Below are 26,040 nucleotides of genomic sequence, written 5' to 3'. Positions count from 1 at the left end.
ACAGAATGGAAAGCCCAGAAATAAACCCATGCTTATATGGTCAATTAATCTACAACAAAGGAAATAAGAATACACATGGGGAAAAGACAGTCTGTTCAACAAATGGTGTTGGGAAAACTGGACAGCTATATGTAAAAGAATGAAACTGAACCATTTTTTAACACCATACACAAAAATAAACTCGAAATGGATTACAGACCTAAATGTGAGACCTAAAACCATAAAACTCCTAAAAGAAAACATAGGCAGTAATCTCTTGGATATCACCCTTAGCAACATTTAAGGATATATCTCTTCAGGCAAGGGAAACAAAAGCAGAAAAAAAAAAAAAAAATACTGTTGGGACTACACCAAAAAAAAAAAAGCTTTTGCACAGCAAAGGAAACAATCAACAAAACATAAAGGCAACCCAATGAACGAGAGAAGACATTTGCTCATGATCTATCCAACAAGGAGTTAACATCCAAAATATATAAGGAACTTATACAACACCAAAAAACTCCAAACAATCCAATTTTTAAATGGGCAAAGGATAGGGGACCTGGCTGACTCAAATGGTAGAACATGTGACTCTTGATCTCAGGGTCATGAGTTCAAGACCCAAGTTGGGCATAGAGCTTACTTCAAAAAAAAAAATGGGCAGAGGACCTGAATAGATATTTTCTCAAAGAAGACACACAGATGGTCAATAGACACATGAAAAGATATTCAACATCACTAATCACCAGGGAAATACAAATCAAAACAATGAAATATCACCTCACACCTGTCAGAATGGCTAGCATCAGAAAGCAATAACAAGTGTTGGTGAGGATGTGGGGGGAAAAAAAAAGGAACCTTCATACACTGTTGGTGGGAATGTAAATTGGTGCAACCACTGTGGAAAACAGTATGGAGGTTCATCAAAAAGTGAACAATAGAAATATCATATGACCCAGTAATTCCAGTACTGCCTATTTACCCAAAGAAAACAAAAACACTAGTTTGAAAAGATATATGCACCCCTACGTTTATTGCAGAATTATTTATAATGGCCAAGATATGGAAGCAACCCAAGTGTCCACTGATAGATGAATGGATAAAGGAGAGGTGGTATGTATGTATGTATATATACGTATATATGTGTATGTATATATGTGTGTATATACACATATATGTGCATATATGCATGTATATGTATGTATACATACATACATACATACAATGGACTATTAGCCATAAAAAAAAGAATGAGATTTTGCCACTTCCAACAACATGGCTGGACCTAGAGGGTTTTACGCAAAGTGAAATAAGTCAGACAGAGAAAGACAAATACCATAGATTTAACTTATGTGTGGGATTTAAAAAACAGAACAAGTGAACAAACAAAAACACTCTTAAATACAGAGAACAAACTGGAGGGGAGGTGGGTGGGTGGATGGGTGAAATAGACAAAGGGGATTAAGAGGAGATTAATAGGGGTGCCTGCCTGACTCAGTTGGTAGAGCATGTGACTCTTGATCTTGGGGTTGTGAGTTCAAGCCCCACATTGGGTGTAGAGATTACTTAAAAAAGAAAAAAGAGAAGATTAACAAATTTCAATTACAAAATAAGTCCTGGAGATGAAAAGTACAGCACAAGGAATATAGTCAATAACGCTGTAATAATATATGGTGACTACATTTATTGTGGTGAGTACTAAGTAATGCATAGAATTGTTGAATCAATAGGTTGTACACCTGAAACTAATATATGTCAATTATACTTCAATATAAATAAATAAAAACCTATCTCCCTTCAAAGACAAAAACAAAAACAAAAAAAAACCCACACCCAACTCAACCAATACTTTGATTTTGAACTTCAGCCTCCAGAACTTTTGTCTGTTCTTTCAAGCAACCAGTCTGTTGTACTCTGTTATGGAAGCCCTAGGAAACTAATACAATGAGGATCAATTGGAATTCTCATACACTGATGGTCATGGTATAAATTGGTTGAACCATTTTTGGAAAACTGTTTGGCAGTGTCTAGTAAAGCCAAACATGCATATAATCTATGACCCAGCAGTTCCACTCCTGGTTATAAAGCAAACAAATAAGTTCTTATGTCCACCAAAAATCATGCACAAGAATGGTCATAGCAGCATTATTCATCATAGCTAAAAATAGAAACAACTCAAATATCCATCAACAGTAGAATGAATAAATAAAACATGGTATAAGCATAGAAGATTATTACAAAACAATGAAAAAGAATAAACTACTTCTACCTGCAACAACATAGATAATCTTAGGCATGATGCTAAGTAAAAGAAGCCAAATATAAAAGAATTCACACTGCAACATTCAATTTGTATGATGAAGTTTATGGACAAAACTAATGTGATAAACATTCATCTCTGGAGAGCTAATATTTACTGGGAGGGGGCCACAGGGAACTTTTTGGAGTGCTATAAATGTTCTTAACCTGGGTAGTGGATATATGTGATATATAACTGTAAAAATTTATTAAGCTGTTCAGTTAAAATTTATACATTTTACTGAATGTAAATTACATCTCAAAAAGGCAAAAAAAAATAAAATAAAATAAAAGCAATTTCCTCATGGGGAGCCCTATTGGTACACGAGAGAGATTGGACAGAAAGTTGTCTTTCATTATAAGTCTTTTCATTCTAGCTTTTTATTTTTTAAAGATGTATCTGCTCATGTGGTAACTAGATATAAAATAAGTAACTTGCCAAAAACAGAAAACAAATGTTTATTACATCATTTGGTTTATAAAAAATCTAATTTTTAATTAAAAAAAAATTTTTGTACTATTCCTTTTTTAAATTTTAATGCCAATATAGTTAATACAGTGTTATATTAGTTTCAGGTGTACAATATAAGTGATTTTAACACTTCCATACATCACCCGGTGCTCATCACAACAAGTGCCCTCCTTAATCCCCATCACCTATCTCACCCATCCCTCCATCTACCTCCTCTCTGGTAACCATCAGTTCATTCACTATATTTGAGTCATTTACCTGGTTTGTCTGTTTTTTCCCTTTGCTCATCTGTTTTGTTTCTTAAATTCCACAAGTGAAGTCATGGTATTTATCCTCCTCTGACTGCTTACTTTGCTTAGCATTACTCTCTAGTCCATCCATGTCATTTCAAATGGCAAGATTTCATTCCTATTTATGGCTGAATATTCCATTGTATACATATACCACATCTTCTTTATCCATTCATCTATTCATGGACACTTGGGCTACTTCCATAATTTGGCTACTGTAAAAAATGATGCTATAAACATAGGGGTGCATGTATCCCTCTGAATTAGTGCTTTTGTACTTTTTGGGTAAATACCCAGTAGCATGATTACTGGATCATGAGGTAGTTCTATCTTTAACTTTTTGAGAACCTCCATACTGCTTTCCACAGTGGCTGCACCAGTTTGCATTCCCAACAGTGCACGAAGGTTCCTTTTTCTCCACATCGTTGCCAACACTTGCTGTTTCTTGTGGTTTTGATTTTAGCCATTCTTACAGGTATGAGGTGATATCCCATTGCATTTTTGATTTGAATTTCCCTGATGATGAGAGATGTTGGCCATCTGGATGTCTTCTCTGGAGAAACGTCTGTTCATGTCTTCTGACCATTTTTAAATCATTTTTTGGGTGTTGAGTTGAAAAATCTAATTTTTTTTTTTTTAAGAGAAACAGAGAGAGAGAGCAGGGGGGTGGGAGGAGCAGAGAGAGAAAGAGAGAATCTCAAGCAGGTTCCATGCCCAGCATGGAGCCCGACACAGGGCTCGATCTCATGACCCTGAGATCATGACCTGAGCCAAAATCAAGAGTCAGATGCTTAAATGACTGAGCCACCCCAGCTCTCTAAAAAATCTAATTGTTACATTTCCCAGATTTAAATTTCTCAGAAAGCTCAAGAAGATATCAGTAGCAGTGACAAGAGGCTTTCTTGAGATTTCAAGAGTTAGTAGGTACTCGGGGCGCCTGGGTGGCTCAGTTGGTTAAGCGACTGCCTTCGGCTCAGGTCATGATCCTGGAGTCCCAGGATCGAGTCCCACATCAGGCTCCCTGCTCAGCGGGGAGTCTGCTTCTCCCTCTGACGTTCCCCCCTCTCATGCTCTCTCTCTCTCTCTCATTCTCTCTCTCAAATAAATAAATAAAATCTTTTAAAAAAAAAGTTAGTAGGTACTCTAGGACACCTCTTACCTGACCACTTCGATTAAGCCACTGTAAACAACTTCATTCAAATATATGTTCTCAAACATCTTAACTTGCAGGAAATATGGGTCCTACCTATTCTGTAGCTTCATGAGGCCAAGTTCATGTTTCTCTTTTTCCCAAGCTAATTCTTTTTCCACTTGTTGAATTTTAAAAGCAGTTTTCCTGCCAATCTCAGCACGTATTTTGGAATCTATATCAAAATCCTGCAAATAAGTAGATTTGTTCATCAAAATGGGTACTTTTATCAATGTACATTATCAAACATTTCATACACAGATACAGATTAAGTTTTGTACTCAATTTCATGTTGGATTATAATTCTCTTCCAAATATCACAAACTCTCTCTGTTCTAGAAAAAAGTAACATACTTATAATTTTATTTCCACAAAATATGGAGAAAAGTTCTCAGAAATTAACAATACTGGAAATAAGGTTATACATTAAAAGATTTCCTCACAATAAAAACAATGAATAACAGAATGTTTGGAGAGTGCACAGAGTTAAAAACAAACAAAAAAAAATACCTCTACCACCCCAGAGCAACTCCTGGCACATAACTGGCTGGGCACAGGATAGACGTTCATGGCACGCCTTCCCATGTGACCCCACCCAGGAAAGACAGCTAAGTCTTTGGTGTCTTTTTGAGGTTACCAAGTTCTAGCTGGATGTCCTTCACCAACGAGGCCATTTCTCCCATAAGGATACTTAGGGGCGTAATGTTTTTTACCTTCATTCTTGGAAAAATATCAGAGCCCACATTCAGACTAAATTGTAAGTAGTAATTAATCTTTCCAGGGGTGTTTCTGTTTTAAGTAATGATATATATATAAAATGTTTAGCCACAGAACTCACCTCAGGTGTTCTTTATTTTGAATTATGTTACCCATATTCCATAAATGTCAACCTTTTTCTTAGTAAAATAGCATAAATATCTTTTAACCATTGCAGGTTGGTCTTTTTTAACCAATATGAATTATCCATTATTATTTCACCAGAGCATTTTTCATATGGAATTGGCTAGGTGCATCTAAAATTATAGGTATAGTCAGGATGATAAATTCTGGCTTTTTATTTGATTAAGTTCTTGACAGCAATTCCACTTAGAAAGAAGTACACAATGAAAAGAAAATCACTAGCAGGTAGATGGGGCTTTGTAATAAGTCAGAAAAGAAAAAAAAATTCAAAATTAGCTTGAACAATTTGTTGATTGTCCCCATAACTACAACTAGACTAAGTCATCTTTTAAAAACTTTGTGGACCTATCAGTTACTATCTTTTCAATAGATCTGGTGAATTATAGAAATATAATCACAGAGAATCAAAATATATGTGCACCTATACAATGGTTGGATATCTTGGCTAGGTATAGTAAGGGTTGATAACCAGATTCAAACCTGTATTTATATCTTACCTTGTTAGCTCCCCCCCAAAAAAGTGAGGTAGCTAAATCCAGAAGTAAACTTTGTGTTATGTAAGAAGGCTCTTCTGTATCTAAACCAAGTTGGGTGTCAAATTCTACAGTATTTTAGCTGCTGCAAACACACTGGCCAGATAAGGGGAAGCTGAAAGATGATTTTAAGTGTTCCTACTTTATCAGCAAAATAGCCTTGATCCAAAAAATAGTGTATGTTAAAAATTAAAGTCAAATTTATTTTAGGCTTACTGTTCGCTTAAACTGCATATGCTTTGGTAATCCTTGATTCATTTCTAGAAGTTTCCAAAATTCATTCCTCAAAGCTTTGAGTTTTTCTCTCTTCCCAGCCTTTATTTCTTCCACTTCTTTCATTAACTTGTCATGTTCTCTTTTTCTTCTAGCATTCTCAATACTGAAAACAGAAATTGAAAAGGATAATGAGATACAGAAACAGCATAAAGAGGAAACAAGAACTCAATAACTTGGAAATTCTTTTGGCTTGGTTAACTTCTATAAAATGCCATTTTGCAACAGCTCAGGGCTAGTGAGTATTTACCAAAAATTCCCATACCTGTAGGCTTTGGGATCTTCAATATCTTCTGGAATTGGCTCTGTTTCAATTCCAAACTGTAGAAAGGGGAGAAATGGTTAACCTTTTAAATTGTATATTTCTCTTAAAATACCTAATATGGGGTAAACTGAGTTTTTCCCCCTCTGCCAATTTCTAATAATTACAGGCCTGTAAAGTATTTTCATAAGAAATAAATTAGGGAAAACTAGGGGGAAAATTGCAATTGATTAAACTTATTTGTTTCTGCTTTATTTAAAGAGGTAGGTAGAAAAACTCTTGAAAACTAATGTGTATGCAAAATGTTAATAGCACTATAATACGTCTCCAAAATGTGAATTGCTAATATTATGTGTTATTTAAAAAGAATACACACACACACACAAAGAATACACTCAAATTTTCTAGGTCATTTGTTTTAACATTGTTTTTTAGCTTACCCCTTTTCATATATGCATAATTCTCCCCAAATAACTTACATGTATCAGGAAGATTTTAAAATATATATTTTTTAAATTAAAATTTTTTTGAGTATAGTTGACATAGAATATTTTTTAAACTTTAAGCATTTCACTTGACCTTATTAAAAAAAAAAAAAGACATACAGTGAGAAATGCACAGAATAATATAGTTCCCCTCCTTGATAAAGAAAGATGAAATCAGAAATAAGAATCTCCTTTTAGAAAGGAAATTAAGGGAACTATGAAGTAAATCACTTAAAAGTACTTTGTTTATTCGGGTGCTATGCTATAAAATTTAAGGAAGGAGAATTATAATCCAGTGAACCAAACAAAGTGAGGTTGTTAGCTAATCAGTTCCTAAGTAGAACTTGTTTATTCTCTATTCTTTTGCATAACAGATAGTTCTCTGGTTTGTTGTCATTCATTGTGAAGAAAGAAGGACTCTCTTTCAACCAAGTTGTATTATTACAGTACTAGTCTTTATACATATGAAATGTGAATCTACATATTTTTGTGTAAGATAAGGTTTAGAACTTTTTTTTTTAAGATTTTATTTTTAAGTAATCTCTACACCCAACATGGGGCTCAAACTCACAACCCAGGGATCAAAAGTCACATGCTCTACTGACTGAACCAGCCAGGTACACCAAGGTTTAGAACTTTAGTAAAAGTGAAGTCATAAGACATGACCAGTATGAGAGACATTGATGCCTAATACATTGTAATTACTGTTAATCACTTAGGACATAACTTGATTGAATTTTATTTTTTTATTCTTTTATTGTCCAGAGCCAAGCCCCTTGGTTTCCCATTAGTAGTGTGATCCCCAGGATACTCAGCCATCTATCTCTTGGCCTCAGCTGTTTACAATAAATTTGAGTTAAACAGAGTTGCTACCAACTGTGTCAAAATACAGGCCAATTGTTCTCAATCCTGGCTGCACCTTAGAATCATGGGGGCTGAGACCGGGGAAGGGAGCAAGATATTTTATAAAATACTGATACCTGGGCCTCACTTTCAGATATTCTGATTTAATTGCTCCTGGCTAGGGCTCAGGCATCTGTACTTTTAAGGGCTCCCCAGCGGATTCTAAAGAACCTTAGACCTATGCAGAGCTTAGTACTCTATTTATTCAGTTCTTTCTGATTTTGCATTCCTAAAAGGAGAGTCCACATCAGTGACATAAGAAACACTGATTGATTTCATAAATAAAAGTATGCTATTATACAAATGTGAAATGGATTTCTTCTGTCCAATACAGATTTCCATAGAGAGAGCTGGCACTAGGTAGAAGAAAAAGATTTTTTTGTTCATATACTTTCTTCTGTAATTCTTCCTGAGCTGGAGCTCTTTAGACAACACTCCACTCTCCTAATTTTCCTTCTATTAATAGAAATGAAAATTTACCTGCTCAAATCTGCCCTACTTTTTTTGTATCTTCTTTTAAAGTTGGCTACCTATTAAATGGGATGCCAATGTGTTCACAGGAATTTTAACTATGGTCTTTTTAATACAATTCCTTCTTCTTGAGGAGCAATTCTAATGGTTATTAGTGATTTTTTTTCCAAAGGAACTACTTTAATAATAGAAAATTCAGGTCATGTGGTAGGGCAAATGGATATATTTTGGGGATCTGAACCCTCAATCTTCATTACAAATCCAATGATATATTATGCCTAAGAATAGAATAATTTAACTAAATCTTTGGTCATGCTTCATGTTGTCATATTCTAATACTAAAGACATACTTTTACAACCCCTATCAAACACACAAATTTTGGTGTACTTCCCCTATGCCCCTTCAATAAGTGAATAAATGAAAAGCAAAATATATATCTGAAAAAGTTGTACATTTTGAAAACAAAGAAATTTTAATCAAGAAAGTGATTGATCTAGAAAAAAATGACTCAGTCTTTTTAATTTGGTGAATTCTATACCTTTAGTGTTATAGGGGAATTCAATGACTTTAATATTTAATAATAGAGGCACCAGAAAAATCAAAATTATAATACTAATAGCAAGAATAGACTATAAGGTGTGTCTAAAGAGTTTTCAGTTTTTAAAGAATGAGTAATTTTGACATCACTACTTTAAAATATTTATTTAAAATGGTTATTATTTAGTTACATACCCTGGGAGATGGCACTTTGGCTCTGATGTCTTTCTTCAGCTCAAATTCAGAAAAAATGTTGAAAACAAAGATATTACTATCTGCTCCAGTAGTCACCAAGAAACGGTCATCAAAACTAGTAGAGATGCCTTTAATACATCCATAATCATTGTCATGGATATTGAAGTGCCAGTAGTCCTCTATATTCATCAATGAGGGATTATCCTGACTTAGGATATAGACTCGAATTGCTCCATTTTGCAATCCACAAAACATCATATCTTGGTGAATGCTATGAAATATAAATTGTTCTTCATATTAATCTGAAAATGTTTAATTTTAAATTAACTGACAAATGGCTAAATTTTAATAATGAAGATGTTATGGACTACAACATTGTGCCCCCCCCATTCATATTTTAAAGCTAAATAACTCTGGCAGCCCTAGCAAACTCATACAAAAGGGCAGAAGGAGAAGAAAAGCCAATTTGAAATTTGGAGCTATTATATTTGATCTTCAAAAGAATGGCATATATGCTTCTCAATTATTAAATAACTATTGATTCAATTTGTGATTTCTCCAGAATCATTGCAACACTGAACCTTCATTATCTGACCATGCAGTAGCATCCTCCTGAGTAAATTCCTACAAACCAATTTTGTGAAAAACAGAAATTCTGACAGAATATTTGATAAAGGGACTTGAAATACAGTTTCAGAATTAGCTTTGATTCTATTCATTCATTCAATTTATTTAACTAGAAAATGTTTGAGTACCCCTCCATTTGGGCAAATCTTTTAAAATGAACAATATTCATGATGGACAATAACATAGACATAAATGGGATACGGGTTGGTTTTTTTTTTTTAGGGCTTTCTGAAATTCAGTTCACCTGAAAGTGATAGTCTGGATGGGATTATCCTCCATATCTTCAAGAAGACGAAAATCAAAAGGTTCATCCTTCTTTTTTGTGATAGCACTACTTTTGTCATATGGGGGGAACTCACAGTGATACAGAAAACCAGCATCATAGCCACCCTGGAAAAGAGAAAACAGCATAGAAGGTAGTATTTGAGCATCAGATACATATGATCACATGAAGATTTTTAGATTATCTCAAATTTTAAAACCTAAAATAGATGTCTTAAAACATCTATTTTGATATGATTTCTATGATTATAGGTAAGGTTTTATAAAGTATCTCCATTATCTATTTATATGCAACTATATGATTATACAATAATAAAACACCTTACAATAATTTGCTTGCCCCTTAAAAAAGTCAGTACAAGAGAGATATCACTTCTGACTACTTACTGAATTCCATTTTATTTCAGGTATTTATTCTGCATTTAGTATTCAGTAATAGAGTTTTGTAGGTCATGGTGTTCAGAGCAGTTTTGAGTCTAGGGCACTGCTCTTCTCCCTGAGGCAACTGGCAGTTCTGGAAGTGGCAGCTGAGAGGCTGAGAAGCTCAGCAGAGCAATCTGTTGCCTCATGGGCTTAGGAAGAGGGAGACAAATTGCAGGGTCCTCCAAGGAGAAGGAGTCACTGTAAACACACCTTCCAGTGGGTTTTCCATTGCAACCCTAGAACACTACACACTACATGTATGAGTCTCAATCACTGACTAGATGAAAGTGATCTAGGATTTCTAGCTGCTTTTCAAAACCAAAAATAAATTTCCAGGAGACAATGGCAACATACAGATTCTCAAGATAAGTCTACAGTTTTTCACATACAAGGTCAATTACTCAACTTAAAAAAAAAAACAAAAACAAAACAAACAAACAAAAAAAAACAGGCATACTAGTTAAGACTTGATTGAAAATCAAAAGACAAGATTATGGTGGGAATGCAACTGGTACAGACACCCTGAAGCCAGTACAGAGGTTCCTCAAAAAGCTAAAAATAGAGCTACCCTACAACCCAGCAATTGCACTACTAGGTATTTATCCAAAGGATACAAACATAGTGATTTGAAGGGGCACATGCACCCCAATGTTGCACATGCAACAATGTCCAAAATAGCTAAAATATGGAAAAAGCCCAGATGTCCACCAACAGATGAATGGATAAATAAGATGTGGTGTATATATACATGGAATACTATTCAGCCATTAAAAAAATGAAATCTTGCCATTTGCAATGATGTGGCTGGAACTAGAGGGTATTATGCTAAGTGAAATGAGTCAGTCAAAGACAAATACCATATGATTTCACTCGTATGTGGAATTTAAGAAACAAAACAGATGAACATAGGGGAAGGGAAGGAAAAGTAAAATAAGATGAAAACAGAGAGGGAGGCAAAATTATAAGAGACTCTTGACTATAGGAAACAAACAGGGTTGCTGGAAGGGAGGTTAGTGGGGGGATGGTATAATTGGGTGATGGGCATTAAGGAGGGCAATTGATGTAATGAGCACTGGGCATTATATGCAACTGATAAATCACTAAATTCTATCCCTGTAACTAATAATACACTACATGTCAACCAAATTGAATTTAAATAAATTTTAAAAAAGGCAAGCAGATCAAAGAAAAAATCATGAGATATTGATTAAAATATTTACAAAATGGATTTCAAATAACCAAGATGAATATATATAAGGAATTTGAAGCCAAATGGAAAATTTAAGTAGTCATCTGGAATCTATAAAAAAATAAAATGAAAAAAATAAAATTCTAAAACTGACAAAATGACAAATTACAAATTCAATAGATGAGTTTGAAAGCAACTAGACACAGCTAGAGTTATGAAGCTGGAACAGAGATCAGATAAAGTAGTCAGACCAAAGCAGGAGAAAGAAAAGAAGGATGGAAAATACCCCCAAGAAAGGCTGGTGTGTGTGTAAAGTACATATGGGACATAGTGATAAGGATTAAAGTACATAAAACTGAAATCCCAGAAGAAGTAAAAAGTAAAAGTAAGGTAAAAAGTACAAGTAAAAAGATGGGCCAGAGAAATATTGTGGTAGATAACGGCTGTGAATTTTCCAAAACTGAATAAAACTATGTTGGGATTCAAGAAATGCTATGAACACAAGCAAGATAAATATGAAGAAACTACACCCTTTAACATAAAATTTTAAAAGCAACTAGAGAAAAAGACATACTAGGTTTCAAAGAAACAATAAAAAGATGCAGCTGGTAGAATGGAAGACAAAAGAGGATTAAAAGATATCAAAGTTTGAAAAGAAAATTTCCAGCAAAAATATAATTTTTTAAAAAGGCAAAATGAGGACACTTTAAGACCCCCCAAAAGCCCCCAAAACAGAGAATTTGTCACTAGCAGATCTACATTATATATTATATATTTAAGGCAGAAGATGCAACTACAAAGATATAGAAAGGAATTCACAGCAAGAAAAAGGATAAACCAAAATGATATCAACAATATAATAGTAAAATACCTTTTGGGGTACAAATATATATATATAAAGAAAATATAGGACAATGGAGAGGGAGAGGATACATAGCATTAAAGTACTCTAAGATCTTTTTTCTCTGAAATTAAAAGAATAAATTTATATCAAATTATATGAAGGAAAAGATGCATATTATGACCTTTAGGATCACTTCTAAAAGGAGGAGTGAGGGGAAGGAAAGAGAGGTTAAGGAAAAATTTTAAGTACTACAGCATGTTTATGTGCTCATAAGAATTTAGTGACCAGAGGGAAGTGAATGATACAGGAGACTAGGTGGTTTACTGCAGGAATAAAATATTGGAGGAAGTGAAAGGGGTGGGATCAAGACGCCTTTGGGAAAAGTGTCCTTGGCCAGTTGCAGGAGACCACTCATCAACTGGAACAATAGGCAAAGCAGACAAAACTTGTATGGATCCCCATAGGGTGTTAGTTCTGTTTAAGACAAGACAAGGAAAATTTCATTTTCTCAGTGAAATGTGAGGAGGTTATCGTTAGAAGGTGAGGGAGAGTGTAGCACATTTGAGGGGAGGAAGAATTACATCAGTAATTCAGCAAGTGGCAGAGTGAACAGGACTGGGTGGTAGAATGGGCCTGCAGTGTGAGCACGGACTTGAGAACTGCGGTCAGGCCTTCACAGGGCAACTGGTCTTCCACACGGTCTACTTGGTTGCAGGCACAGAGCTGACAAATAGTTGCATCAAGCAGAGTCAGGGTCACTACCTCGGTCAACTGTACCTCAATCTTGTGTGCTAGTGGAGCTTGATGGTTAAAAGCATGGACCCTAGGCCCAAACTGCCTGAGTCCAGATCCTGGTTCCACCTATCATTAGTTATATGACCCTGGATAAGTTACATAACCTCCCCATGCCTTGGTTTCTTCTTATGTAACATGCAAATTATAAGAGGACTTATTTTATAGGGTGGTTAGTAAATCATTTAGAAGGGTGCCCAGTACAGAATAAATAGGTTTCCATATTTAGCAAATAAAAGTACAAGATGCCCAGTTAAATATGAATTTCAGATAACAAATACACCTAGGGCAAGTATGTCTCACATAATATTTATCAGGCAACCCTAAGAATAAGCACTGAATGTGTTTGTTATATAATAATTTTTGCACGTGTTTCAAGGACACCAGAACTCTGTTACATTTTATTATAGTTGTTTCTGTGCCTCTCTCCCTCATGATAAGAAATTTCCTGAGGGCAGGAACCATGTCTTATTTATCCCTTCACCCTTGAACCCCACACAATAGTAGCCATCAACAATTCATAAAACAAAGACAGACAAAGCATCACTACTTTCTATCCTTGCTGCTAGCCTCCTTGGAAGTTGTTAACAAAGATGTATTTCTAGGAAAAATTGAACAAGGGAGAAGTTAACGCTCATCACTCCTTGTAGTAACAATCCTTGGCTAGTCAGTGTTCTGGCCTAGCCAAACATCTGGGATTGGTTATGAATTAATGATAATCTTTCACTTACAGGCATACCTCAGAGATAATGTAGGTTCAATTCCAGACCACCTCAATAAAGCTACTATTGCAATAAAGTGAATCAAATGAATTTTTTGGTTTCCCAGTGCATATAAAAGTTATGTTTACACTATACCATAGTCTATTAAGTATGTAATAGCATTATGTCTAAGAAAACAACATACATACCTTAATTTAAAAATACTTTATTGCCCAAAATTTCTAACCATAATTTGAGTTTTTGGCAAGTCTTAATCTTTTTGCTGGTGGAGGGTCTCACCTCAATGTTAATGGCTGCTGACTGATCAGGGTGGTGGTTGCTGAAGGCTAGGGTGGCCACAGCAATTTCTTGAAATAAGACAATAATGAAGTTTGCTGCAGCAGTTGACTTTTCCTTTCATGAATTTCTCTGTTGCATGCAATGCTGTTAACATTTTACTCACAGAACTTTTCAAAATTGGAGTCAATCCTCTCAAACCCTGCTGCTGCTTATCAACTAAGTTTGTAATATTCTAAACCCTTTGTTGCCATTTCAATAATCTTCACAGCATTTCTGTCAGTAGTAAATCCCATCTCAAGAAGACACTTTTTTTACTCATCAATAAGAAGCAACTCCTCATCTGTTAAAGTTATATCATGAGATTGCAGCAATTCAGTCCCACCTTCAGGGTCCATTTGTAATTCTAGTTCTGTTATTTCTAACACATCTGCAGTTACTTCCTCCACTCGAGTCTTGAACCCCTCAAAGTCATCCATGAGTGTTGGAATCAACTTCTTCTAAGAAATCCTGTTAATGTTGATATTGTGACCTTTTCCCATGAATCTAGAATGGTGAATCCTTTCCAGAAGTTTTTCAATTGACTTTGCCCAGATCCACTAGAGGAATCACAATCTATGGCAGCCATAGCCTTACAAAGTGTATTTCTTAGATAATAAGACTTGAAAGTTTAAATGACTCCTTGATCCACAGGCTGCAAAATGGATGTTGTGCTAGCAGGCATGAAAACAACATTAATCTCATTGTACGTCTCCATCAGAGCTCTTGGGTGACCAGATGCATTGTCAATGAGCAGTAATATTTTGAAAGAATCTTTTTTCTAAGGAGTAGGTCTCAACGGTGGGCTTGAAATATTCAGTAAACCATGTTGTAAACTGATGCGCTGTCATCCAACTTTGTTGTTCCATTTATAGGGCACCGGCAGCATAGATTTAATATAATTCCTAAGGGTCAGGATTTTCAGAATGGTAAATGAGCATTGGCTTCAACTTAAGTCACCAGCTCCATTAGCCCCATATTCTTTGAAGCCAAGCATTTACTTTTCCTCTCTGAAAGTCCTAGAGGGCATTTTCTTCCGCAATAAGACTGTTTCATCTACAGTGAAAATCTCTTGCTCAGGGGCACCTGGGTGGCTCAGTCAGATAAGGGTCTGGCTTCGGCTCAGGTCATGATCCCAGTGTCCCAGGATCGAGCCCCACATCTGGCTCCCTGCTCAGTGGGGAGTCTGCTTCTCCCTCTGCCTCTGCCGCTCTCCCTGCTCATTCTCTCACTCTCTCTCTCAAGTAAATAAAATCTTTTTTAAAAAATCTCTTGTTCAGTGTAGCCACTTTCATGAATTATCTGAGCTAGATCTTCTGGATAACTTGCTGCAGTTTCTACATCAGCACCTGCTGCTTCTGTGTTATGGAGACGGCTTCTTTCTGTCTTTTCTTAAACCTCATGAACCAATCTCTGCTAACTTCCAACTTTTCTTCTGCAGCTTCCTCACCTCTCTCAGCCTTCATAGAATTGAAGAGAATTAGGGGCTTGCTCTGGATTAAGCTTTGGCTTAAGGGAATGTTGTGGCTGGTTTAATCTTCTATCCAGATCACTGAGAATTGCTCCATATCAGCAATAAGCCTGTTTTTCTTTCTTAGTAATCATGTGTTCACTGGACTAGCACTTTTAATTTCCTTCAAGAACTTTTTCTTTGCATTCACAAGTTGGCCAACTGTTTGGCACAAGAGGCCTAGTTTCTGGCCTATCTTGGCTTTTGACATGCCTTCCTCACTGAACTTAATCATTTCTAGCTTTTGATTTAAAGTGAGAAGCATGTGACTCTTGCTTTCACTTGAACTGTTAGAAGCCATCATAGGGTTATTAATTGGCCTAATTTAAATATTGTTGTAACTCAGGGAATAGGAAGGCCCAAAGAGAGGGAGAGAGGCAAGGGAATGGCTGGTTAGTAGAACAGTCAAAACACACACCATATTTATCATTAAGTTTGTGGTCTTATATGGGTGCAGTTCATGGCTCCCCAAAACAATTACAATAGTAACAAAGATCAATGATCACAGATCATAACAACAAATAATAATGAGAGAGTTTAAAATACTGCAAGAATTACCAAAATGTGACACAAAAACATGAAGTGAGCCAATGTTGTTGGAAAAATGATGCCAATAAGCTTGCTCAACACAGGATTGCCACAAACCAATTTGTGACAATCACAGTATCTGTGAAGTGCAATAAAATAGGGTATGCCTGTATACTTTCATGTCAATTATTACTTTTTTGGTTAATGGAGCTGAAATTTGTGACAAATTTATAATGAAGGAAATCCTGCCTTGCAACTGATCAATGTCTTATGATAGGAGTAGAATATATAATTAGAGGATACAGTTGTCACAACATTGTGACAGTCCTTGGTGTCTGTTTCCCTGATACCCATTTTTTCTCTTCTTCCTTATTAGCCAAATCCCAATTTTGTTCAGGGTGGCAAGGTGACCATCTAAAAATAGCCATCTTCCCAGACTTCTACACGGCCAAACAGCATAGCTGCAAATAACAAAGTGCAAGCAAAAGCTTACAGGATAGTGTGGCCATTATTTTCAAAATGTTGATTAGTTTCAAAATTAAAAAAAAAAACAAAAAACACAAATCAACTGGAAGAACCTTTAGCCCCTTGCCCTTATATCTTTAATTCTTCTCCCCTTTGACCTCCTGGAACATGTATGATTGTTATAGGTGATAGCAGATATAATAAAAAGACATAAAAGAGATATTAAGATGATATAAAAACTATAATTCACATTCATTCACCAAAATTCACCCCTTCAATAGTAGTTAATAAATGGTCTTACCATAAGAGTTAGAAAGTGAGAATGTGCTGGAAAATCATGATCATAAACTATATTTGATTAGGGCCAAGATAAAAAATTATGTATTACATTATTACTCACCAAAGAAACCCAGAACTTCCCTGGCTCAGAGTAAAATCCACAGAGGATGCGACAGGGAGTTGATGGAATAAAGATTTCAGGTAATGGCCCCTCTTCTTCCTCTTCCTCCTCCTCTGCCTGGAATTCCTTTTCTCCATCTTCTCCCATCTCTGCTGCCAGCTGCTTCCTCCTTTTTTCCTTCTCCTTCAACTCCTTTAGTGTCTTTCTTTTTTCTATTTCTATGAATCGCTTTTGCAAGAGACATTAAGATATAAAAACAACTGTAAATCATTCATTCATTTACAGGAAGGGGATGACAAAATGGAAGGAAGATAGGGTCCTAGAAAAACACAGCTCTGATGTAAAATAATATCATTTAAAAATAATTATCAATTGGGGGATATATATTATCATTAACATTTTCAAATCATTTCTGCATTACCCCCTTCAATCCTAGTTTTATAGAAATCATTTTCTCATTTTTTTCCTAATAGAGAAGCTAAACACAGTTTCTTCCAGTCTATCACCATGAATTAGGTAGATCAAAATAACCCCTGAGGAAAGTTGTCCCTATTTTTAGTAATAACTATTAGACCCTCTGCGTCTTTCAGATGGTGATTTCAAAAGCCACCTAACACTGGCATCCCTACCTCCCATCTTTTACCTCTTTCTTTTTTATCCCCCAGAATTATCCTCCTAAATTATATGATCTCATCACATCAATCCCCTCCTCAAAATCTCACAGTGGGAGGGGTGACTGAACAGCTTCTGCACAACAAAAGAGAGATGGAGACACAGTAATGAAGGGAATCTCCATTCCCAAATGCTCTGAACTGCAGTGGAAATGGAGAGTACCAAGAGAGCAGGAACAGATTTGTCTGCCCTAGGACACAGGAAAAAAAGCCAAGTTTTAAAAGAGCAACTAGTAAAAGGTAAAAGATTTATACGATCTGAAGAGAAACCAGAATACGTCCAAAATCTATAAAGAACTTATCAAACTCAACACCCAAAGAACAAATAACCCAATCAAGAAATGGGCAGAAGGCATGAACAGATATTTCTCTAAAGGAGACACCCAAATGGCCAACAGACACATGAAAAAATGCTCAACTTCACTTGGCATCAGGGAAATACAAATCAAAACCATAATGAGATACCACTCACAACAGTCAGGATGGCTAAAATTAACAAGTCAAGAAATGACAGATGTTGGTGAGGATGCGGAGAAAAGGGGAACCCTCTTACACTGTCGGTGGGAATGCAAGCTAGTACAGCCATTCTGGAAAAACAGTATGAAGTTTCCTCAAAAAGTTGAAAATAGACCTAGCAATTGCACTACTGGGTATTTACCCCAAAGATACAAATGCAGTGATCTGAAGGAGCATCTGCACCCCAATATTTATAGCAGCAATGTCCACAATAGCCAAACTATGGAAACAGCCCAGATGTTCATCGACAGACGAATGGATAAAAAAGACATGGTGTATACACACACACACACACACAGACATGGTATGTGTATACACACACACACATACAATGGAATGTTACGCCGCCATCAAAAAATGAAATCTTGCCATTTGCAACAATGTGGATGGAACTAGAGGGTATTATGCTAAGCAAAATAAGTCAATCAGAGAAAGACAATTATCATATGATCTCATTCATATGTGGAATTTAAGAAACAAAACAGAGGATCATAGGGGAAGAGAGGAAACAATGAAACAAGATGAAACCAGAGAGGGAGACAAACCATAAGAGCCTCTTAATCATAGGAAACAAACTGAGGGTTACTAGAGGGGAGGAGTGTGGGGGGATGGGGTAACTGGGTGATGGACATTGGGGATGGTATCGTTATAATGAGCACTGGGTATAAGACTGATGAATCACAGAGCTGTACCCCTGAAACAAATAATACATTATATGTTAATTTTTAACTGTATTTAAATAAAAAAATATAGTATATAGTAGTATATAAAAGAACAAACCTTAGGAACCTGCCAAACTGCAAGGAGGTGCAGGAAATCTCTGCAGGTCAGAAGGGCTGGTGAGAACTATAGTTCATGCTCCCTCTCCACCGTGGCAATGTGAGTGGGGGGAGCAGGGTCTGGGCACCTTAACCAGCCTACCACATCAGTGAGCCCAAGGCACCTAGCCCCCACTAGCCCCAGCAATCTCACCAAGGAGGATCCAGGGAGGGATACACCAAGACACCCCTGGATTGTACTCACCACAGCTCCAGATATTGCATCAAGGTGACACAGGTGTGAAGCATCCCTGAACACTCCAGGTCCATACCACTTTTGCCTCAGACAGCTTGCTAGGGCACCCCCAGAGTGTTCTGGGACCTCCTGGCTGTTGCCTGTTTTGGCCCCAGCTGTCCCACCAGGATGCCCCCTGTACAGAGCACAGCCCCCCCCCCAACCCTGTCCCATTATCCCACAAGGGCAGCCCCTGTGCAGTATACCCAGGGACCCCCAGCTTGTACCCACTCCACCTTCAGTTGTCCTACCAGGGCACCCTCAGTGGGGAATGCTCTTAAAACACCCTGGCTTATACCCATTTCCACTTAAGCTGTCCTCTAGGATGTCTTCTACATGGAAAGCCCAGGAACCTCCCAGCTTATACCCACTTAGTATGTGCCTAGTATGTGCTTGGACACCCTGGCCTGTTCTGGCCTGGGCTTGTTGCCCCATCAGGCCACCCTCTGCAATGAACACCCCAGGACACTCCAACTTGCACTGACTTCAGCTTCAGCTGTTCTGCCAGGGCACCCTCTGCATATAGAGCCCCAGGGGCCTCCAAATCTGCACCCAGTTCAATTTTAGCTGTCCTACCAGGATGTTCACTGCACAAAGAGCCCTGGGACTCCCCCACTTGTACCCACTTCAGCTCCAGCCATCTCACCAGGTCAGCCACAGCATGGAATGCCCTGCAACCCCCAACCTACACCAGCTGCAGCTCCAGCCAGACAGAAGAAGTTGCCAAGTATACACAGGGGGGACCATACACAAGACCATTTCTTCAAATTTAGGAGAAGTAGCTGTTCCACCTATTCATAGAAACAAACATGAAAGTCAGGAAAAATGGGGAGACAGGAATACATTCCAAAACAAAGAATGAGACAAAACCTCCAAAAAACAACTAAATGAAAAGGAGATAAACAATATGCTTAATAAAGAGTTTAAAGCAATGATCATAAAGATGCTCACTTTGCTGGAGAAAAGAGTAAAAGAACTCAGTAGGCATTAAACAAAGAGATAGAAAATATAAAAAAAAAAGAATAAGAGATGAAGAATACAATAACTGAAGTGACGGGGAAAAAAACACTAGAGGAAATCAACAGATTAGTGGATGCAGAAGAATGGATCAGTGATCTGGAATATAGGGTAATGGAAGGCACCCAAACTGAACAGAAAAAAAAAAAATCAGGATAAGTTAAGAGATCTCTTAGACAACATCAAGCAAACAAACATTCACATTATAGGAGTTCCAGAAGGAGAAGAGAGAGAAAGGGGCAGAAAACTCATTTGAAGACATAATAGCTTAAAAACTTCACTAATCTGGGAAAAGAAACAGATCTCCAGGTTTAGGAAGCACAGAGAGTTCAAAACAAGATGAATCCATGACACATAATTATTAAAATGTCAAAGGTTAAAGATAAAGAGAGAATTGTAAAACTAGCAAGAAAGAAGCAAAAAGGTACGTACAAGGGAAACCCCATAAAGCTATCAGCCAGTTTTTCAGCAGAAACTTTGCAGGCCAGAAGGGAGTGGCATTATATATTCAAAGTGTTGAAAGGAAAAAACCTACAACCAAGAATACTCTACCTGCCAAAGTTATCATTCAGAATAAAAGGAGAAAGAGTTTCCCAGACAAAGAAAAATTAAAATTTATCATCACTAAATTGACCTTACAAAAATGTGAAAGGGATTTAAGTAGAAAAAAAGGCCATAATTAGAAGAAAATTATTAATTAAAAGATGCAAAATATGATAACATATACACAAAATATAAAAGGTACAGCATGGGGAATATAGTCAATGGTAATGTAATAGTGTTGTAAGGTGACAGGTGGTAGCTGCACTTGTGGTGAGCATAACATAACGTATAGACTTGTTGAATCACTGTGTTGTGCACCGGAAACTGATGTAACATTGTGTGTCAGCTATACTGAAATAATAAAAATTTCTTCAAAAAACAGGTGGAAAAAAAACAGAATAGGGAAAAAGAACTCACAGTGGATCTCAATGGTCTAGAATTAAATTGAAACATCTTGGCTGGCATTTAAGGAGCCCAAGTGTTGGTCACAGATTTCTGCCTCATCTCTCCTACACACTGCATCCCTCTGTCTCAACATTCCATTCTTCATTTTCTGAAAACACCAGAAATTCCTACAATTCTGCCTTCCCTCCAGATGTTATTCCAGCTCTTATTACCTTCCTCTCCTTTCTCATCCTCTCAAAATCCTTCTCGTTTTTTAAGTACTAAAAGTCCCCTCTATCTAATCATCTTTGATCCCCTCTTACCCCTCTATCAAACTTATATTTGTTTCACTTCAAGCCCTAAAATTATTTTCTTTGCACTGTGATTTTAATATCTGTTCACTACTGCCTTCTAATACAGTCAGCTGCTTCCTACCAGCTTATAAGCTCACTAGAGTCAGGGTAAATGTCTTATTCTTCTTTGTATTTCATCAGCACTTTTATACAATGGAATATTACTCAGCCATAAAAAGAATGAAATCTTTACCATTTGAAATGATGTGGATGGAGCTAGAGTGTATTATACTAAGTGAAGTCAGTTAGAGAAAGACAAATACCATATGATTTCATTCATATATAAGGCTTAAGAAACAAAACACATGATCATAGGGGGAAAGAAGAGAGTGGCAAACAAAGAAACAGACCCTTTTTTTTTTTTTTTTTTTCCCCAGAGAGGGCGTGCAGGGCAGAGGGAATGGGAGAGAGAATCTTAAGCAAGCTCCACACCCAGCATGGAGCCTGGCGTGGGGCTCCATCTCACAACCCTGAGATCATGACCTGAGCTGAAATCAAGAGTTGGATGCCTAACTGACTGAGCCACCTGGGCACCAAGAAACAAACTCTTAACTATAGAGACCAAACTGATGGCGACCAGAGGGGAGGAGATGGGGGATGGGTTATATAGGTGATGGGGATTAAGGAGAGTACTTGTGATGAGCACCAGGTGATGTATGAAAGTGTTGAATCACTATATTGTACACCTGAAACTAATATTACACTGCATGTTAACTGGAATTTAAATAAAAACTTGAAAAAAAAAAGATATTTTATATTCTAAGAAAAAACATATTAGAAGATAATGCTTCAAGAATATCTCATACCAGAATCTTAGATTTGACACTTGAGAAATGAAAATACTTTATGCGCATGTCTTTGATTTCATAGGAAACTACATCACGATTTTCCTCTTCCTCCTTTATGGTTGGAAATGGAGTTTCAAGAACATAGTCGTTCTCACAGATAATCAGTAAAGTACTCTCAGGCTGAAAAAGAAAGATTAACATATCATTCACATTTAGGCAAATGTATAGAAGCATAGTTCAAAAACATCATAAATCAGGAAAAATATAATTATGTGTACTAACCATTTTTGAAATCCTTAATTCCTCACTGTAGTAATAAGTCATCTTATTAATCACTATACACAATTATTACCTATTATATCATTAATAAGCTAAGTGTTAAAATTAGATTTAGATTGGTTTCCCTTATAGATGCCATAACAGTTTCTGAGCCAAAAAATGCAGCTGTGAAATATATTAGCCCAAAGAGCAGAATATTAAAATTAGGACTGCCAAGGAAAACCTGCAGTGTGTGGATGGCATATCCAGTCTCAGCAGCCTTTGGTGGATCATTCTCTATCTGCCCGAGTTCATTAAATGTGGATGTTCCTCAGGTTTTTGCCCTCTTCCCTCTTCTCTCGCTCCACATAAACATTCCCTGGGAAATATTATAGCCAACCTAAGGCTTCATTACCACTCATGCACAATTAGATTCCAAATTGATTCATCTCTCTAGGCCAGACCACTCTCTTGATCTCCAAAAATCACATATTTAACCATGTCTGGGAAGTCTCCATCTTGATATTCTATAGACACATTATTCAAAATGTTTCTTCACTCAGTCATTTCATTCTGTAATTATTTATTATGTATCTACTATGTATTTGGCATTTTGTGGCATGCTAGGGGTAAAACTGTAAAAGAAAAATACAGCGCCTGGCACTATAGAGCTTACCTCCAAGAGAGCCTGTCATTTAACAAATCATATAAATAAATGCAAATTATAACTGTGACAAATGCTGCAGAGGTGCTACAAGAGCAAAGGAGGCTGTGCAAGTTTCCTGAGAAGGTGGTATCTAAGCTTCAAGGTGAAGGGGGAGCAGAAGATAATTACACAATAGTTAGGGGAAGGTTTGAGGGAGTATGCTATACATGCAAATACCATGTGCAAATATCCTGTGGCATGTTTGGGCTTATAAGGAAGTTATGGGCTTGGATGGTAACACCCAGGTCAAGAGAACAGAGTGAGAAGAGAGACTGGGACAGAGCCTTAGGGAAACAATATTCAGTAACTGGGTGAGGAAGGCCGAAAAGGAACGGCAAGATGTAGAAGAGGGAACCAGGAGAGCATAATATCACAAAAGTCAAAGGGAGATGGTATTTCAAAGAGAAAGTAAGGGTCAACAGGATCAAAGGAGGTAAGAAGTCAAGAAAGATAAGAACTGAAAATGTTAAGGGGACATCACTGGTTTCTTTACAGGAGCTGACATGGTAGAATGATGAGACTAGAAACTAGTTAAGAGCCCAGAGGAATAATCAATCCTCTTGGAAAAGTCAGGAGGAGAAAGATGGGGAAGTAACTAGAGGAGAACAGAAGGTCAAGGAATTTATTTTTTGTTCATAGGAGATACTTGAACATCTTTAAATACCAATGGAAATGATCCAGTAAACAGATGAGGTTAAATTTATGACAGAAAAAAGAAAATAAGTAGTATTAAATCTTGAAAAAAGTAGAAGAGAGTATAATCCAAAGGAGGAGGCAGAACTGGCCTCACATGGGAAGGGAGAGGGCATTCTCTATTATAAAAAAGGGAAGAAGGCAGGTGGATGCAGAGGTAATAGGATTTTATGTTGGGTAGTGGGAAGGTGAAGGATTCTTCTGCAACTTTTCCTCCTAAGGACAAATTGCCAACAGTTTGCATGAGACCTAGAAGCCAAACAGAAGGCTGTGTCCTAGAGCTTTAGGCATTCTTGAGGAGAGGAGAAGACAAAAGCTGAAGTTCAAAGCTACAAAAACAATTAGGTATTGAGGGGACATGATCTCAGAGAAAAGGGAAATGCAGAAAAGTGAGCCTGACATTCTGCTAGGCCTTTGCCTTAAAGCATTTACATAACTCTAAAATGTGTGGGAACAGGGTTTGTTCATTTCCTCCAAATGGTCCCTTTCACTTCATTTTCATTTATTTGTATGCTACTTTTATGTATAGTATTATGCTTTTATCTAGGATATCAAAGAGGAAGCAGGGATATTTAGAATGCATAATGAAAAAAGTTTGGTGAACCAATGAAGGGCAGGGTAGTTAGAAGTAGGGAAGAGACTGGAATATTCTCAAGATTTTCTGGTTATAGCAACAGAGAGAACAGTGGTCCCAGAATAATGCAGGCAAAAGAACATGTCTTAGAGAAGCTCATGTGTTTCATTTAAACAGCTCAAAATTATCCCCAGAAATTCAAAAGACCACCAAATTCTGTTAATTCTACCTCCTACATAGCTCTTGTCCACAGTCTTTCATACCCTGGTCACATGTCTGGAACATAGCTGCCCAATAGATCCAATGCCTCTCATCTGCCTTCCCTGTAACTTCACACTGCTGCCCAAAGTGATCATGGTAGTGACTGTGGCAGGCAGAATGATTCTGTATGCACATGTGGTACACCCTTAGTGGAAACACAGATTATAAGGACAGAAGTTTAATGTATTCAGGAAGACAGGAGGTCTGATCATTGAGAACTGGCAGAAGTTAACAGTTATGGCTAGTTGGACAACTGAAGTATGCAGCATATCAGTTACACATGGTAATTTACCTTTTTTCTCCATCTTTATTGAACTATAACACTGTGTAAGTTAAAGTGTACTATGTGATGGTTTGATAATGCATACATTGTGAAATGAGGGCAATTTACTTTGACATTAGTAATTCCTAACTATAAGAAATATAAGCACTAATTGGCAGCACTGCCTGAAATAACTTTTGAATTATGTTGGGGGTTTTGGTCTCTTATGCCTATTTAGCTTATTTTGAAATAACTATTGATTCACAAGAAGTTGCCAAGATAGTATAGAAAGGAATCATGTACCCTTCACCCAGTTTCTCCCACGGGTTACCTCTTATGCAACAATATCAAAACCAGGAAATTGACATTAATATAGAACATATGTATAATTCTATGTCATTTTACCACATGTGTAGATTCATGGAACCATTCACTGTAATCAGGATGCAAAACTATCCCATCACCATAAGGATCTTCCTCAAGATGCCCCTTTATAGTCACACCCACCGCCTTCCCACCCACCATTTCTAACTTTTTTGGGTTTTTTACTTTGAATCTAGAGAAATGATTAAAGGATGCACATAATATCACCTGTTGTGTTCATGCTTTAACACACAGGTCCCTTTGAAGCTTTCATTTCCTTATCCTAAATCACCTGCACTTACCTTCTCTCCAACTACACATATCCTACCATTTCCTCAAGATTAAGGTAAAATAATACAAAATAACAACTTATGTTAACTTATCCCCTTCTTGATATTTCCCTGCTCTATATTCATAGTACATACTGTCTATCCTACTGATATTTTAGTCACCAATTCCCTTGTGAAAACTTGTATTGTTCTGTGATAGTTATTTAACTTCTAAAATATGTACATTTTTTTCTCTTTCAGAAGAGATTGTCTTGTACTGCTTATTGAATCCATCAGTGCCTAGCAAAGATGAAAACAATGAGTATTTTTTTAAATGTTTTTCTATATACTATATTGTTATAGCACTTTTCTTTAGAAGAGTTCAAAGTAGATAATAGATGTTACTTCCATACAGTTCAATCAGTATTACCCTAGAACCCAGGA

General features: G+C 36.7%; 1 protein-coding gene across 1 annotated transcript in view; it reads right to left on the bottom strand.

The window, feature by feature from the left end:
• The window catches only part of CFAP44 (cilia and flagella associated protein 44), a 139,023-nt gene that overhangs the window by 70,745 nt on the left and 42,238 nt on the right, over positions 1-26,040 (bottom strand). The window contains exons 16-22 of the mRNA XM_035000156.1: positions 22,229-22,390; positions 16,886-17,113; positions 9,660-9,805; positions 8,789-9,059; positions 6,200-6,255; positions 5,878-6,040; positions 4,286-4,416 (exon numbers count right to left, since the gene is read on the bottom strand). Of these exons, the coding sequence (XP_034856047.1) occupies positions 4,286-4,416; positions 5,878-6,040; positions 6,200-6,255; positions 8,789-9,059; positions 9,660-9,805; positions 16,886-17,113; positions 22,229-22,390 (1,157 nt within the window). The remainder of the gene's footprint in view (positions 1-4,285; positions 4,417-5,877; positions 6,041-6,199; positions 6,256-8,788; positions 9,060-9,659; positions 9,806-16,885; positions 17,114-22,228; positions 22,391-26,040) is intronic.

The sequence above is a fragment of the Mirounga leonina genome, unplaced genomic scaffold, assembly GCF_011800145.1.
Source record: "Mirounga leonina isolate KUSES-001 unplaced genomic scaffold, KU_Mleo_1.0 Mir_115, whole genome shotgun sequence".
NCBI classification, from domain to species: domain Eukaryota; kingdom Metazoa; phylum Chordata; class Mammalia; order Carnivora; family Phocidae; genus Mirounga; species Mirounga leonina.
This window is presented reverse-complemented; position numbering and strand designations above follow the sequence as displayed.